Source organism: Carettochelys insculpta, chromosome 21 (assembly GCF_033958435.1).
Source record: "Carettochelys insculpta isolate YL-2023 chromosome 21, ASM3395843v1, whole genome shotgun sequence".
NCBI classification, from domain to species: Eukaryota; Metazoa; Chordata; order Testudines; family Carettochelyidae; genus Carettochelys; species Carettochelys insculpta.
In genome coordinates this window covers 816,329-829,497 of record NC_134157.1, presented here as the reverse complement: position 1 = coordinate 829,497, position 13,169 = coordinate 816,329, and the positions used below count along the sequence as shown (strand labels likewise).

The window sequence follows — 13,169 nt, the reverse complement described above, 5'->3', positions numbered from 1 at the left end:
TTCCCACAACGTCTGTCACCAGGTTCCCTCCTTCATCCAGTAACAGCCCCACACCCTCCTTGATAACCCTCTTATTCTAAACAGGTAGACTGTGTGTTCCTCTAAGAGTTAGGGTGCTAGGGAGGAAAATGGCCACATACCTGCTCGAAGAGCTTCTCTTTCCTGTGCTGCTGCTGTCATCAGCCTAGAGAACAAGAGACAAAGAAGGGCTGGTTAGGGCAAGACTCAGGTTTTGTAAACTTTCCTGAAAACAATACACTGATAGGGTCTTGCTGTGTCCATCCCACTCCCAACTTTTTAGACCCTTTTCTCATGGATGCACAAGCGAGGTAGCAAGGGGCAATGGATGATAGAAATTATTGCTACTCGAACTGCAAAAATGCCGAAGGCCAGAATCAGGAAGCAGTTCCCCATCCTACTGGGTACTGCGCAGACACGTTAGATTGTCCGGTCCCCCGTGTCCGTACGGAGGGGAGAGAAGCAGTTCGAGTGGATCAGCTCAGGGAGTTGCTCCATACATGAGGATGAGCATACGAAGAAGCGCAGAGGTGTTTGTGGGAGTGTCCCAACAAGACGATATGTGAAAAGCAGGTTTGGGCCCTAACTGCAATAGGCCACAGTCTGAGCACTGAATCCCCTGGTGATAAGTAATGAGGAGGACAAGAGACCCCCCCGCCCACTGCGTTCTCCCGCCCTGCCAGTTATCTGCACCAAAGCACCTGGGATCATTATGCTTCCTGCAAAACTCATTTCAAGACACTATTGGATCACATTCTCATTTACCATCATACAGGTGAGAAGTAGTATTACCCTTTTGTACATATGAAGAACTTAGATTTACAAAGATTAACTGACTAGCCCAAGGACACACAGAACGTCAGTGGCAGAACCAGCTCATCTCCCTGTCAAGTCAGCCCACACAACTCTGCTGTGTAACAAAGTATGAGCCTCACTAACAGATGAGGACACTGAGACACGAGTATAAGTGATCTGGCTAAAGCCACAGTGCCATAGGCTGGTTTACAACCCTGAGAGACTCAGCTTGACACGTGCTTAAATCACTTGAGCCCCCTGGACAAACCATCCCCACTGTAAGCATGTGGAAAGTGTGACCTCTGGATGCCTGGGATCAGTTAGCAGCCTGGTTTTGTTGTTTTTCTCAACAAACCTGCTTCACTCTGTAATTGGAAATGGTCGAACTCCATCCCCTCACTCATTTGTGAATTCTCTAGATCACAACCTTTTCATTGTTTGAATTGTGTCATCCAGAAGATGCCACTGTGTTCTTCCTCTAAAAGTTGCTAGGTATAGTGCCTTTCCCTCCTCCCTCATGCTCTGATTAGAGGTTTCCTTGAAAAGGCAATATTATTCCAATCTCAGAAATTTTATTTCTAAATTTGTGCAAATATAAGTTATAAGACATTAACTGCATTTCACATTTTGTGCAAATGGCAGAAACAGGCAAGATGGAGGCTAGCCAAGGATCTCGATAAAATAAACCCTTTTTTAATTTAAATGCTAATGCACTGAATTAAAATTTAATAACTGAGGAAATTGAAAAGCCGAGCAGGAATATTGGAAATAAATCCAAGCAGAAACAGCTGAAATTAAAAATTCGAGAGAGTGGGAGGAGAGCAGCTAAGCTGTCTCATATGATTACATTTATTTTTACTTTTTTTAGAATGAAGGGTGGAAAAAAATCCTGTCCCTGGCCGGCTGTAGGGCTGTAAATCCAGAGTGCTATGATTTATTGCTCAATTTTCCTGGGGGAAAAAGCCTTTCTTTTACGCTGAAATATTTCATAAATTTCAAGCCAGCATAAATTCTTAATTTAAAAGTTGAAGAGGTCACATTTAGTGCTCTGGTGCAATTCTGAAATCATGCAGGAAGAGCAAACAAAAATTACAGTTTTATTTATTTTTAAATTTAGGGTGAAATTTTGTTCATGAGATTGATCTCAGTTCTTAAGAGCACAGGTAGGTCTGAGGTTCTGAAGGCTGGGGGAGTCTACTAGAAATGAAGAGATAAGGATTTAATTCAATTATAAAACAGCTTCTTTTTAAGTCACTGAGGAATTTCTGGTAAAATATTTCCTCCCTCCATTGCCTGGGAAAAGCCAGAAGGGAGGAATTGATAATGTACTTGCCTCTGTTAGATCACCAGTCTTTTGTGAGCACAGATGTGTTCATTGGTTATACAGCTGTTCAGGTACAAAAAGGCCATCAGAGCTCCCATAATTCAAAGCAATCAATCAAAAATTAATGATTTGTCATGCTTACATAATGGACAAAACTGTAAGAAGATCTGGTAGACTGCTCAAACCTTCAGAGCGTTTTCTAGAAGATTATATCCAGGCCTAAAACAGTCTTAATATGCTGCAGGGACCTGTGTGACGTATTACGGCACTGCAGCCACTCAAAGCACCCATCAGATAGGGAAGAATAAATATTTCCACCTATCCAAAACTCTCAGTTTAAGCCATGCTCCCATAAGGGACGCAACGCTCTTCAGTCCTGGATCAAAGGGAGACGTCAGGGGCTCTTTCAACTAAAATTCTACGCTAAAAATGTGTCCTGAAGATGCAGCTTGTCTGAACAAGAAGTCAAAAGTAAAGAAATACAGAAGTTACATCTTAACACACAACCTTAACTCTAACCCCTCAGACATTCGTTTTGCAATACCTGCTTGTAGCACTGTGACATGAGGAAATACTACTGTTCAAAAATTAAAAAGTCGTAACACCAGCCACACACAAGGGAGACCGTGATACCAGTCTTCATGCACTTGAGAAGCTGCCATAGAAAATGGCAGTTGCCTTCTCTTGCCACAAAGGGCAGGACAAGAGACACTGGATTAAACTACAGTTTAGTAGATTTAAATTAAAACTCAGGCAAAACTCCTCAGTTACAACAACAGAAGGACCAGATGCCTAGGGAGGTTGAGGAAGCACCTTCACACACAGACCTTCAGAAGGAGACTGGTTAGTCAGTCAATTTTCCTGGACAGTTTATAGATACAACAAAACCTACATCTCGGCAGAGGGTTACGGTACAGCGGCGTCTATACTGATCTGATTATTGAATCCCAGGCATGCAGGCAGCAGCCTCTATATGTGCTGTACCTGCACTCGCCAGTGAGACCCCCAGCAGCTCCCTGAACACGATGGTGAGCACCCACACTGGCCAGGAGCTCCAGGAACCCCTCTCCAAGCATGACCAGAGGTCCACCTGGGGGGGGTGAGGAAGTGAGCCCCCTCCTCCTGGATGGAGCCTGAGCTCTGGGACCTGCTGGACCTATGGCAGGAGGAGGTCCTGTGTGAGATGGGCCACAAGGCAGCGGAACACATCTGCTTTCGCCCGGCTGGCCAAGGGCCTGAGTACCCACAGCCTCCTTGCCCACACTCGTGAACAAGTGCGCAGCAAGGGCAAGGAGTTGCAGCAGGGGTACTCCCAGGCTCGGGACTCGGCCAGCTGATCAGAAGCCGCCCCCACCTCGTGCCCATCTTACTGGGAGCTCTAGAGCCTCCTGGCCCATGGGACACGACCTGTTTGCCCTGTCCTCAACATCTCAGCCAAGGAGCCCCAGGCCAGGGATGCTGGCAAGCCGGGACCATCAGCCAGCCCCATGACAGCAGGGCCAGAGCTGGAGCCAGCTGCAGCAGTGGAGTGGTCCAGCGAGGAGGGGGATCTAGTATTAGCCCTGCCCTCCCACACCTCCAGCGGGGCATTGGCCAGCCAGGCATCCCATGACCTCAGTGGTGGACTGTCAGGTACGTACGTGACAGGGCACACACCCCGGATCACAGTGCTGGGACGCCAAAGGGCCCCCTACACCCCCTCACAGATGGTGGCACAGCTACCAGTGGCCTTCAGCACCCACTCCCAGGACAGTGCCCTGACCTGCTCCCGGGGGGAGGGGGTGGGCGAGGCTGGCACGCACAAGGGGGCTGCCTCCCGCAGACAGGGACCACCACTGCCACAGTGGACCTCCAGGGCCGCCCCACCGTCAGATGGGGCACGGGACAGGGACCTGCTGCCCATGGGGGATGGGGGGGCGGCGTGGGCCATTGGGCTGGGGTCAGGACCTGTCCCTCTCTCCCCTCCTGTTCCTGCAGCTGCGCCATCCGAGGGCAGGAGAGCCTCACATCCTCCTTTGTGCCGGACATACCCCCAGATGGGAGGGACGATGACCGCGCAGTACCACCAACGGCACTAGAGCATCCCCGCTCCAGGGGGGCCAAGACAGGCAGTAGAAGACCCCACGTCGCCACCTCCATCTGCCAGCAGGTGGAGGTGGTAGAGCAGTACCTCTGCCTGGAGAACCATGAGGCCACCTGGTGCTGGGAGGTCTGGGGGCAGCTCGCGGGGACTCTCCGGGACATTGTGGGCACATTCTAGGAACTGCTGGCCTGGATGCCCCCTCCCGCCGTCCTCCTGCTGCCCCTCCCACCACAGTGCCACCCACCAGTGCCCCCAGAGATGCCCCTCCTGGGGGCCAGTTGCCCAGCTGGGGCAGCCCCCTGGCTCTACCTCCCCATCCTTCCCACCCCCTGCCAGCCCCACTGGGGACCATGGACCGGGGGGTGGGGTGCAGGTCCCAGGGTTCACGTGGGTTGAGGCCCTCCACCCCTGCCCCACGGTAAGGGCCCCCCAGTCAGGCCACCCACATCCCACTTCTCCTGTAAACAGTTCTACCACCTCCCGCCTGTGAATAGTTTGCATGGTTCTATGGGTGGTACGTTCTGCGTATATCACAAAAAGACAAGCTTTTGTTGTGTACAATAACCACAGTTTACTTTCCCCGTACCCATCCCTGCGTGCTGTGTGCTCATTGGGGCAGGGGTGGTGTGTGGCTGGTGGGAGGCATTGTGCAAGAGGTGGTGATGGTGGGTGTGCAGAGTAGAGGGGGTTGTGCAGTGGAGCCGCTTGGGGTGGCCGGGGCAGCATTCTCTGGGGCTCCTAAGTGAAGTATTCATGCAGGGCCTCCCTGACGCAGACCCCGTTGGGGTGGGCCTGGTGGCTAGGGGCGGAGGCCCACTGTGGGTAGCCCTTCCCAGACTTGGCTGCCCACCCCGGCATAAAGGCCTCCCCCTTGCTCTCCACAACGTTATGCAGCGGGCAGCAGGCGCCCACAAGCTGGGGGACATTGAGGAGTCCCTCCCCCAGGTGGGCCAGGAGACAACACCATTAACCCTTCAGATGCCTGAAGGTGCGCTCCACCGCGTTTCGGTAACGGTTTAGCTGCACGTTGAAGAGCTCCTGGCTGGGGGTAGGGTGGGCCATATAGGGCCGCATAAGCCAGGGCTGGAGGGGACAGGCAGCATCTACCAGCAGGCACGGGGGCACTCTGGTGTCCCTGAGCAGGATCTCCCTCTGGGGGATGTGTCCCCCTGCCTCCACCCAGTGCCACAGCCTGGAGCTTCAGAAGGCCGGCACATCTCGGGTGCAGCCAGATCAGCCCACACAGATGTCCTGGAACCAGTCGCTGCTGTCCACAGCGTGGCACCCCTTTTCTTTCAATGTACTGTCCTCCACTGTGCTCCAGGCCACGGACTGAGACATGAGGCCTGTCGAGCGCCCTGAAGCAATCTGTGAATCTGAGCGCTGCGAAGCCCAGGATGGCCACGTCTGGGTCCCTGATGCGGGTTACCCTCTGGAGGAGCATCGCGTTCAGCACATGTGCCACCTGCATGGGAAGGGGGACATATGTACCCGTGAGGGTGTGCGGGGATGACTAACCCCTCGCAGGCCCCACGTCGGCTCCACCAAGGCCCCCAGACTGCCCCCACTCCCCAATGGGCCCCTTTTACTGGGCTCCCCCCTGTGGGTGTGTGGTCCAAGCTTCTTTACCTCCTGTTATGTTGCCCACACCAAATTGGTAGCCCCCGGAGCAGCAGCTGTCTAGAGTGGCCAGCTTCCAGACAGCTATCGTGACCCTCTTCTCGACAGGGAGGACATGCTGCATCCAGCTGTCCTGGTGTCTCAGGGCAGGGGACACCCACTGGCACAGTTCCAGAAAGGTCTGTCAGAACATCTGGAAATTCCAGAGCCACCGATCATCATCCCACTCCCCCATGACAAGGTGCTCCCACCACTCAGAGCTGGTGGGGTAGCTCCAGTGTTGGCAGAGCACCGGGTGGGGGCGGCACTGAAGGAGCTGTGGGTCTGGGGTCTCCATGGCTGTGCTGGGGGAGCATCCCTCAGCAGGAAGTGCAGGGCGGCCGCTACTGCTGTGGCCAGCAGGGTGACCACACTGTTGACGGCAGCCAGCAGGGTCTCCAGCTGCTGCTGCTGGCCTTCCGTGGTTCTCCCTGAAAGCACTGCATTTGTGGGGCTTGTGGCAGCTCTGCAGGCCTCCTGGGCTGTGTCTACACGTGCACGCTACTTCGAAGTAGCGGCACTAACTTCGAAATAGCACCCGTCGCGGCTGCACGTGTCAGGCGCTATTTCGAAGTTAACTTCGATGTTAGGCGGCGAGACGTCGAAGTCGCTAACCTCATGAGGGGATCGGAATAGCGCCCTACTTCGACGTTCAACGTCGAAGTAGGGACCATGTAGACAATCCACGTCCCGCAACGTCGAAATTGTGGGGTCCTCCATGGCAGCCATCAGCTGGGGGGTTGAGAGATGCCGTCTCTCCAGCCCGTGCGGGGCTCTATGGTCACCGTGGGCAGCAGCCTTTAGCCCAGGGCTTCTGGCTGCTGCTGCTGCAGCGGGGGATTCATGCTGCATGCACAGGGTCTGCAACTCGTTGTCGGCTCTGTGTATCTTGTGCTGTTTAGTGCAAGGGTGTCTGGGAGGGGCCCTTTAAGGGAGCGGCTGGCTGTTGAGTCCGCCCTGTGACCCTGTCTGCAGCTGTGCCTGGCACCCTTATTTCGATGCGTGCTACTGTGGCGTGTAGACGTTCCCTCGCAGCGCCTATTTCGATGTGGTGCTGCGCAACGTTGATGTTGAACATCGACGTTGCCAGCCCTGGAGGACGTGTAGACGTTATTAATCGAAATAGCCTATTTCGATGTCTCCACATCGAAATAGGCTACTTCGATGTAGGCTTCATGTGTAGACATAGCCCTGCTGTGCAGGGCAAAGGTGTTGGGGAGGGGCCGCCATTTGACCTTGTCCGCAGCGTTTCCTGGCCCTTTCTTTAGCAAGAGAACACGAGGCAGTGTAGATGCTCTTTCAAAAGAGTGGATGGCCCTTTCCAAAGGGTGAATCAACAGTGCCAGCGCCAGGTCATGTGTGAACGCTACCTTTCAAAAGGGCATCTTTCCATTCCTTGTTTTCAAAAGGTGCCCTTTTGAAAATGCGCTCTTGTGCATTGCTGTTCATTTCCAGTGTCTCCATCGTGGGCTCCTCTGAGACTTCCAAAGTGGTCTGTGAGGTTCTGGTGAGGTCTTGGGCATGAAATTCGTTGTCAAATCAGTAGGTCTCTGGGGCAGCACCAGATCTATAGTTGCCCTCCCTGAATTTGTGGTATCCCTTGCGAAATTCCTTCACTTTCCAATCACCTTCTTCTGATTCTTGTTGTGCCTCTTTGCCTGCCATCGCCCATGCAAGCTGCTCGTAATTATTGATGTTTCTATGATGGGCTTGCACAGCCTCTTCTCCCCACAGCACCAGGAGATGTAGTACTTCTAACCTATTTAAGGGCGGACCATGTCTAGTAGCATTCTGTGTGCATGGAGCTGGCATCACTGGATGCACACAACAGAGACACATTCGTAGCGGGTAAGGTGGGTAAGCAGAAAAAAATTTTCAAAAACACACCGGCGACGGGAGGTAGGGGGTTTCTGGTCACTGGGACCAGGGGAGTTCCACTGTGAATAGTGCACTTGTAAGGGTACATGGGAATTGTGGGACAAATGCTGCTCTGTCAACCTAGGTAGGTTGACCGTACCGGGCTACTGTCAGCCAGAGACCAAATTTGAGTGTAGGTATGTCAGACAGGTCAACACTAACGGATTTACGTTGACCTTATTTTGCATTGCAGACCAGACCTAGTTTTTGGAGCAGACAATAGCAGAGATAAGTTTCTCAGTGCATGCCAGGTGCTTTCGCTCTCCACTGATCCCACTAGAGATGCGATTAGAGAAATAGCCAAACTCTCCCTCATTGAGTCTAGAGGCCTATATGGAGTAGAGTATCTTAGTGTCTACAGGACTTGTTTTCCCCAGAGCCCAGCAAGCTCATTTTGGTAACTACTACTTCTTTTACAAACCAGCTTTCCACTGGATCAGATGTGCCTCACAAGATCATGGGGATATCATGTGCAGCTCATCTATGGGTGTATGCTTACAGTTCAATCCACAAGCTGCCTTGGAAAAGGCATACAAAGGACAATTTCTCTCTCTTATTATAGGTTTGTACTACATGGAACCCTAATCTCACTGAGTCTTTAGGTGCTTCTGTAAAATAAAAAATAATAATAAAGGAAGTGACAGGAAGATTGGACAGTCTAAAATAGCGACTCAGAGACAGAATGCACTGGAAAACCTGTGTTGTAATATTTTTCCATAAATTCACTTCCTTTGACTACCCTAGGGAATATCTCTATGCCCAATTTCAACTTTTTTGTATTGATTTAAGTATATTTTTCTTTGAACTGTTCTTTTGCCCTGGAAACCTGCTAAGCTATTTTTGCTCAAGCTTCTCAAAAATTTCAGTCTCAAGAGGAGACCAGATCTAAATCATTTCAACACAAATGGTGAAAGTTTGAGAAAATTACAAGTGAAGTTAGTACAAACGATTTAAAATGTCCGAAAAATCTACCATTCATAATCTTAATTTACTAATTTGGACATTTTCTATTTATGTTCTTTCATTAGTTTTCTAATTGTTATTATAATTTCTGATATGACATATTTTTTGTGCTATGAAATTTCACACTTAACATGCCATCTACCTTGACAACTACAAGTGTAAGATCTTAACAACATCCTTAATATGAGGCAAATACAGACACAAAATTAATAAGCAAATACTGGCACTTTATTTGCATGCAACTAACACCATCCTCCAATATTTTGAGCTGCCACAAGCGAACAAACTGAAATACTTCAGCCAAACTCCATCACCCTTGGCAGCTCAAAGTCAGTGGGACTTGTCCTCGTAAGTCATTTAGGTGGTTTTGAAATGACTTTCTTTGGAAGCCTAAATAAAGGTTTAGGAGCCCAATTCATGTCCCTCTTTTTGAAAATTTTGTCTTATACATATAAAAAATTTACAATGTTGTTAATATAATGATTGTTTAAATGAACTTTTATTCTCAGAATGGAAACAATTTTGTTTGGAAGTGAAAGAGATTTTACTCCACTTCAAGAAAAGATTTTAAATTTCATTTTGATTTAGTCCCTGGTGTTGAAAAAATTATGCACATGTAGTTGTGCCGAAGTCAATGGAACTACTTGTGACTACTTTTATGTTCTTAAGTGTTGGCAGCATGAAGTCTTTAATTACCTGCATTTTGTTTTCTGCCTTTATCAACTGTATGAAATTTTAATAAGATATTCTACCAGAAGTAGCATTAAAAACAAACAAAAATCAGCATTCCGAATATAGAGCATTATAAATTTTAATCAAAAGTTAAATACCACAAATGTTCTCAAGCTCAACATGATTTAAATTAGTTTTTTATAAGTCATATGTTTTAAATCATAAATTAAATCAGTGATTTAAATTATTTTAATTTAATTTTTTCCACCTTGTTTAGTGGTTATACGCAACAGAAAAATGCAAAATTTATTTTTTCAGTCTCATGCTCTTCCTACACTCTTAAAGAGAAACAGAATACAATTACATCTGAAGAATTTTCTGGGGAGGAAAAAAAAGTTCAGTTACTGGCTATTTCCTTATAAAAGCAGGAAAATAAGATGAGTCAGCCATAGAGCAGAATTACCTGACTGAAGTAGTAATAAACACAGTATGAGTTTTACAGTGAAACCAACAATACAAACGAGTAGGGTGTGGTCTACACTAGGCTGGTAAGCCGATTTCAGATATGAAATTCTAACCATAGCAACTGTAGCTAGAATCAACGTATCTGAAATCCACTCACCTGACTGTCTTCAATGAGGGAGGCTGACAGGAGCGTTTGTCTTATCGACCTCCCTTAGTCCTTGAGATAGGGATAGTGAGAAGTACAGGGGTTGACTGCCAACCTCAGACAGACAGATTTTGCACATCTCCATCCGAGACCCTTTGTGCTGCAGTCTGGCTCTAGAGACTACTGCTCACATGAGGCTCTGGGAAGGACAGGGAAAGAAAGTGTGGCTTTTGGCAAGGCTGGAGAAAGAAGGTGGTAGTCCCCTTGTTTTTGGAGAGTTAAGGCTGATTGAACAGACTACTTCAGGGCAGGTGTGGAGTCTTCTCTCAGCTTTGAGGAGCTAATGAGAGACCCTACAGAGAAGAAACTTTATCTCTGTCTGTTCAAGTGCTGCAGAGGCCAGCCCCAGCATCAGAAGGGCTGGTCAGTTTGTTACCTTACCTGGACTGGCACACAGAACCCTCACCAAGCTGTCTGCAATTCTTTGGAACACCCACCATGTGCCAACACAAGAAAGTAACTGAAACTTTGAGAACTGAAGAATGCACACTGTGGGGTGGGATAACTGATAGCAGTGCACATGCTAGTCATATGTCTCCTTTATTTTTGTGTATAGTATTAATTGATTTTATTCATGTTTAGCCTGTACGCCTGCCTCCTTATGTTAAGTAAAGGTGTGTGTTAATTCTAATGTGGTCTATTAGATGCATACTATTTATAACTGCTGTTTGGGAGTGGAAAGAGGATTCTAGCTATCCAACATCACCACTAGGAAGCTCAGGATCTCCTTTAATATTTATTTATTTTGGAGATACACATCTCCTAGAACTGGAAGGGACCTTGGGAGGTCATCTAGTCCAGTCCCCTGTCCTCTTGCAAGGACCAAGCACCATTCCTGATATCTATTTGCCCCAATCCCTAAATGGCCTCCTCTAGGATTGAGCTCGCGACCCCAGGTTTAGCAGGCCAATGCTCAAACCACTGAGCTATCCTTTTTCAGGAGAGGGAAGACCCTATTTGGACACAGACTGGCTAACCTAGTGAGGAGGGTTTTAAACTAGGTTCGACGGGGACAGGGGAGCAAAGCCCATGGGTAAGTAGAGAAGATGGAGACCTGGGAGATAGGTCGGAAATGGGAGGGAGCACAGGCTATAATGGCAGAGAAAAAGGAGGGTCACGGCAAAACTGGGAGGCAAGATCAAATCAATATCTAAGGTGATTATATACAAATGCAAGAAGCATGGGTAATAAGCAGGAAGAACTAGAAGTGCTAATAAATAAATACAACTATGACATTGTTGGCATGACACAAACTTGGTGGGATTAATACACAGGACTGACATGTTGGTATGGAAGGGAAAGGGAGGAGGTGTTGCATTATATATTAAAAATGTACATACTTGCACTGAGGTGGAGATGGACATAGGAAACAGATGTGTTGAGAGCCTCTGGATTAAGCTGAAAGGGGTTAAAAAACAAGGGTGATGTCCTGCTAGGAGTCTACTACAGGCCACCTACCCAAATGGAAGAGGTGGATGAGGCCTTTTTTAAACAACTAACAAAATCATCCAGAGCCCAGGATTTGGTAGTGATGGGGGACTTCAACTATTCAGATATATGTTGGGAAACTAACACAGGAGGGCACAGACTATTGGTTCTTGGACTGCACTGGAGACAACTTTTTATTTCAGAAGGTTGAAAAAGCTACCGGGGGAAGCTGTTCTAGATTTAATTTTAACAAATAGGAAGGAACTGATTGAGAATCTGAAAGCAGAAGGCAGCCTGGGTTAAAGTGATCAAGAAATCATAGAGTTCACAATTTTAAGGAAGGGTACAAAGGAGAACGGCAAAACAGAGGCAATGGATTTCAGGAAGGCAGATTTTGGTAAACTCCGAGAGCTGGTAGGTAGGGTTCCATGGGAAGCAAGACTGAGGGGAAAAACAAAGGAGAGTTGGCATTTTTTCAAAGGGTCGTTATTAAGGGCCCAAAAGCAACCTATTCAGATGTGTAGGAAAGATAGAAAATATGGCAAAAGACCACTTTGGCTGAACCTGGAGATCTTGCGTGATCTCAAAATAAAAAAGGAATCATATAAAAAATGGAAAATAGGACAAATTACAAAGGATGAATAAAGGCAAACAACACAGGAATGCAGGGGCAAGATCAGAAAGGCAAAGGCACAAAATGAACTCAAATTAGCTATAGGCATAAAGAACAAGACGACTTTTTACAAGTACATTAAAAGCAACAGGAAGACCAAGGATCGGGTAGGCCCACTGCTCAATAAGGAGGGAGAAACAGTAACAGGAAACTTGGAAATGGCAGAGATGCTTAATGACTTCTTTGTTTCGGTCTTCACTGAGAAGTCTGAAGAAGGAATGCCGACCACAGTCAATGCTAGTGGGAAGGGGGCAGGTTTAGAAGATAAAATAAAAAAAGAACAAGTTAAAAATCTCTTAGAAAAGTTAGATGTCTGCAAGTCACCGGGGTCTGATGAAATGCATCCTAGAATACTCAAGGTCCTGATAGAGGAGGTATCTGAGCCATTAGCTATCATCTTTGGAAAATCATGGGAGACAGGAGAGATTCCAGAAGACTGGAAAAGGGCAAATATAGTGCCCATCTATAAAAAGGCGAATAAGAACAATGCAGGAAACTACAGATCAGTCAGTTTAACTTCTGTGCCAGGAAAGATAATGGAACAAGTAATTAAGGAAATCATCTGCAAACACTTGGAAGGTGGCAAGCTGACGGGGAACAGCCAGCACAGATTTGTAAAGAACAATCATTTCAAACCAATCTGATAGCCTTCTTTGATAGGATAACGAGCCTTATGGATAAGGGGGAAGCAGTGGATGTGGTATACCTAGACTTTAGTAAGGCATTTGATATGGTCTCACTTGATATTCTTACCAATAAACTAGGCAAATACAACTTAGATGGGGCTACTATAAGGTGGGTGCAAAACTGGCTGGATAACCATGCTCAGAGAGTAGATACTAATGGCTCTCAATCCTGCTGGAAAGGTATAACAAGCAGGGCTCCACAGGGGTCTGTACTGGGACCGGTTCTGTTCAATATCTTCATCAACGATTTAGATATTGGCATAGAAAGTACGCTTATTAAG

General features: G+C 47.7%; 1 protein-coding gene across 11 annotated transcripts in view; it reads right to left on the bottom strand.

The window, feature by feature from the left end:
- ZNF618 (zinc finger protein 618) overlaps positions 1-13,169 on the bottom strand; it is a 363,510-nt gene that overhangs the window by 203,938 nt on the left and 146,403 nt on the right. For all 11 annotated transcript variants that reach the window (XR_012648390.1, XR_012648392.1, XR_012648391.1 and 8 more), the window contains exon 2: positions 141-184. Coding sequence is in view for 7 of the 11 variants with exons in the window: in XM_075015771.1 (XP_074871872.1) it covers positions 141-184 (44 nt within the window). In the remaining 4 variants the exon portion in view is untranslated. The remainder of the gene's footprint in view (positions 1-140; positions 185-13,169) is intronic.